General features: G+C 37.9%; 1 protein-coding gene across 1 annotated transcript; it reads left to right on the top strand.

Annotated features, from left to right (window-relative positions):
• Window positions 1–438: 438 nt before the first annotated feature.
• On the top strand, window positions 439–1,626 carry LOC127787937 (probable calcium-binding protein CML36). Its single transcript, XM_052316022.1, has one exon. The coding sequence runs from the start codon at window positions 572–574 to the stop codon at window positions 1,193–1,195; it is 624 nt and encodes a 207-aa protein (XP_052171982.1). The 5' UTR covers window positions 439–571; the 3' UTR covers window positions 1,196–1,626.
• Window positions 1,627–4,237: the final 2,611 nt, after the last annotated feature.

Raw genomic sequence — 4,237 nt, forward strand, 5'->3', positions numbered from 1 at the left:
ACACAAAAATATACTAATAACATTATTTAAAAAAAAAATAAAATTTGTTCGCTTTGCATAGCTTTCCAAGCGGAGGGGCTGAAAAAGGAGGTAGAAAAGACGACTGGCTTTGGGAACAAAGAAGTGGGGGAAAAGTAAAAAGAAGACAGCTTGCTGTTCACAGCCACACGACAAAGTTGCACACACATCAATCCATTCACTGGAAATAGTAAAATAGGAACGTTACGACAAGTGCGTAGAATTTTAATATTTTGTATAATATTTAATATTTTTTAATTAATTATTATGCAGCAAATAAATATATAATGTTTTTAATTATTAATATTGGTGGTGACAAATAAAATATCAAAATAATTATGTGTAATTAATTAATAATAATTTATGAAAATAAAGTGCCACTGAACACTCCTTTCAAAACTGACCGCCTCTTGGGCGAAGTTTCCTCGAAGCTGCCTTCCAATGGCTACCTCTTCGGTCTCCTCTACATATAATCTCTCTCCTCCCCAGCTCATCTAGCCCATTCTCCGTCTCTCGCCCCGCCAACACCCCTCACCCTCCATTTCAGGCAGCCATGAAACTCGCCACCAAGTTGAACCCGAAACGGCTTTTGAGTTCCAAGAAGACCCGCTCCCTCTCCCGATCGGACCTGCCGTCCTTCGGCTCCGGTTCATCCTCTTCGGAACCCGGCAAGGCGACCCCGCAGAGCGTGCTGCCATCCATCTCGTCAGAGACGTTGGGTGACTGGTCGGAAGTATCGGCGGAGACGCACTTGGAGTTGTCCCAAGCCTTCAAGATGATCGACAAGGACGGCGACGGGAAGATAACGAGGGGGGAGCTGGAGGCCGTGCTGAGGCGGGTCGGGGCGGAGCCGCTGAGCGAGGAGGAGATGGCCTCGATGCTCGGCGATATTGACGTGGACGGCGACGGGTGCATCAGCCTGGCGGAGTTCGGCGCGATGGGGCCGGCTTTCAGCCCGCCGGCGTGCGACTCGGAGCTCCGCGACGCCTTCGACGTGTTCGACGCCGACCAGGACGGGCGGATCACGGCGGAGGAGCTCCGCGTGGTGTTCGCTGCCATCGGCGACGAGCGGTGCACGTTGGAGGACTGCCGGCGGATGATAAGCGGCGTGGACAAGAACGGGAACGGGTTCGTGTGCTTCGAGGACTTCGCCCGTATGATGGATTGGCGGAGATGAGCGCCGTCCCGTCCGGTGGCCGGAGTTCTCTTGGGTTCTCTTTACTCTGGGTTATATCATATGCCTCTTTGGGCATTTATTGGGCAACCCAAGCAAGCACAAAAAGGAGGGCTTTATGGGTACTTTATCAACTGGGGAAGCAATCTAACAGTGCCTTGTCCCCTTCTATATATGTGCTTGAATTTCTACTTGTGTTCTCCCTTTTCTTGCTTGTATTATTGCCAAAAGTCGAATCGAACCGAATCCAAGAGCGCGGGGAGAAAGGATTTCCGTTTGCCCATAATATTTCTTTTGAGTAATGAACCCAGTTGGAGGAATTTTTGTGCTTATGAGTTGTCCTGATCTGTAAATAAATTTATGTTATTATGTCTTGGGAGAAATGTATTAATTTTCAAATAATTTAATAAAATTATGTTACAATTTTCAAACCAGTGTGTTTGTTTGAAAATTAATAATATTTTTAAAAGTCTCCCCTTACCTTGCTCTTTCTCTCTCTCTCTCTCTCTCCCAAACTCACTTCTATTCCTTGCCATCATTAGTCATCGTCGTCGCTGTTGTCATCGCCATTACCATCTTTTTTCCACAACGTATCCATTCGTCAATGATTGATCCTCATTGGTTGTCGTTGCCATCTTCCTTCTGCAATTGTTGGATCTAGCATTTTCTTCTCTTTTTCGTTGGTGGGAGGTGGTGGAAGGGGAAGAAGTTATGGTGGGTGAATTTTTTCATTTCCATGAAAAATTGCATCTATCTTCTCTTGAGAAAACCAATTCCAACAAAAGTAGAAAAAGAGCATCACGTGACCATAAATTGAAAAATATTTTTCATAGAAAATTTGGTCAATCAAATACCTCAAAAACTGGAATTTGCGTGAAAAATGATAATTTTTCATGAAAAAGATGGCCAATCAAACATACTAGTGTTTAAAACTATGGGTGTCGTGGGAAATTAGGGATAAATTTAATATACAATTTACTAAATTTTAAAAATATAATTATTTATTTATTGAAATTTAGATTGTTATTATCTGTTCATTGAACTTTGCTCAACGTCAATAGTCTACTACTCATTATATTTTGCAAACAAAAAATGTCCACATGGCTAATGAAATCTAAGAAAATTTAACAAACACTCACTGAATTTTAAAAATGTAACTATTTACTCATTGAACTTTTGATTGTTATTACCTATTCATTAAATTTTGATCAATGTCAACCATCTATCACTGTTATATTATCATCTGATTTTGCAAACAAAAAATTCCACGTGGTTAATGGAATTCGAAGTGGCTTAATCAAATCCTTATTTTTAGCCAACTTAGCAACACCTTCTCTTTCTCTCTCTTTCATTCGCTCCAGCAGAGGTAGTTGGTGCGCGAGATGCAAGGTGTGGGGAGGCGACGAGGCACCGGGTGAAGAGGCGAGGCGGCCTCTAAAGAGGAACGCCAACATTTGGTGTATTAATATAAGGGTTTTATGGTTTTCAAAACCTCTTTCGAAAGCTCATGTAAAACACAATGAAAATAAACATAAAATCATTATACAAGACTCAGTTTTCAATGACCATATGCAATACAAAACAAACCCAAACCATAAGGGGTTAACCGTTATACCTCACAACAGTTTGGATTCGATCTAAAGGCTGAAAATCCTCTTAGGCAACAACCTTTGCTTTCTAGCAGCTCCCGAACAACACATTAGGTGACTAACCAAACCCCTGAAAACATGAGGGGCTTAGTCGGTCCACGCTCCCAATGGCAGGTGATACCAACAAGAAGGCTTATGTGCTAGTCAGACTTCTTATTAGTGATTAAAACTAAAAATGGATTCAATGGAACAAGGATTCCAACACAATAACAGTCTCATTGTTATGTTGGAGTTGCTACAATAGCAATAAGAATGTTAAGTTTAAGGGTAAATGAATAAGATTTCGATTATAACAACAATATTTTTATGATATAAATATATTTTTTATTCATATAAAAAGTAAATTTATTTTAAATTAAAAATGGGTTGTCTTTAAACATGTTTCCTTGTTTTGATCCTTATGTCTCAAAAGTTTATATTTGAATTTTTATATCTTGATAAATGTATTTTTTATTCATACAAAAATAAATTTATTTTGAATTAAATGTGAGTTGCTTTTAGACATGTTTCATTGTTTTAATCTTTTATGTCTCAAAAGGTTATGTTTGAATTTTCATATCTTGATAAATGTACTTCTTAATCATGTAAAAAATAAATTTATTTTGATTTAAAGTGAATTATTTTTAGATATATTTCCTTGTTTTGTTCTGTCTTGTTTGAAAAAGTCTAAAGATTTTTTAAATTTCAAACTTTATATTAACCCTTTCTTTAACGGTTAGTTTTTTTTTTTTTGGAATATGTATATATATATATATATAGGGTATGTATGAAGGCTCAAATGAGAACAAACTTAATAGAGTATTCAAATAAGAGTAAGAATGTTCAAAGTGCTTGAAGTGTGCTGACTGGTAGAATTCTCAATTGTTGGTGACTTGTTGTAGTTGTCTTTAGTTATAAGTTTGTTATTTTTACTCACTTATTGTGTGAGGGAATCATTAATTCTCAACTGTTGGTGACTTGTTGTAATTGTTTTTAGTTGTAAGTTTGTTATTTTTACTCACTTGTTGTGTGAGGGAATTGTATTTGCTAGCAATATGATAGTGGTTCTTGCTTAGATAAGGGATTGCATGTTAGTTCTAGCTCCAATTAAAAGATAGCGTTGATTCTCCCTAGTGGAACCTCAAGCTAAGTTTTGAGAGAGAAGAACATCTATAAATATTCTCTTGTTTTCTATGGTTGCTTGATTTTATTGTGCTTATTTATATTACAATCACCACATATTAAGATCACAAATTTAAGAGTTTTCAACAAAAGCTAAAATTATTAATTTTTAAAAAACCCAATTCACCCCCATCTTGGGTATTTTTCTGGGCAACAAAGAACAAAGAGCAATGAAGGGGAGTTTCAAGGGTTTTGGAATGAAAATGAGGAATGGGCTAGGCCGAGAGAAATTGCA

The sequence above is a fragment of the Diospyros lotus genome, chromosome 13, assembly GCF_014633365.1.
Source record: "Diospyros lotus cultivar Yz01 chromosome 13, ASM1463336v1, whole genome shotgun sequence".
Lineage (NCBI taxonomy): Eukaryota > Viridiplantae > Streptophyta > Magnoliopsida > Ericales > Ebenaceae > Diospyros > Diospyros lotus.

Bases quoted from the DNA above. Each gene is read 5' to 3' on its own strand.
- LOC127787937 (XM_052316022.1), top strand. From the start codon at position 572: ATGAAACTCGCCACCAAGTTGAACCCGAAACGGCTTTTGAGTTCCAAG.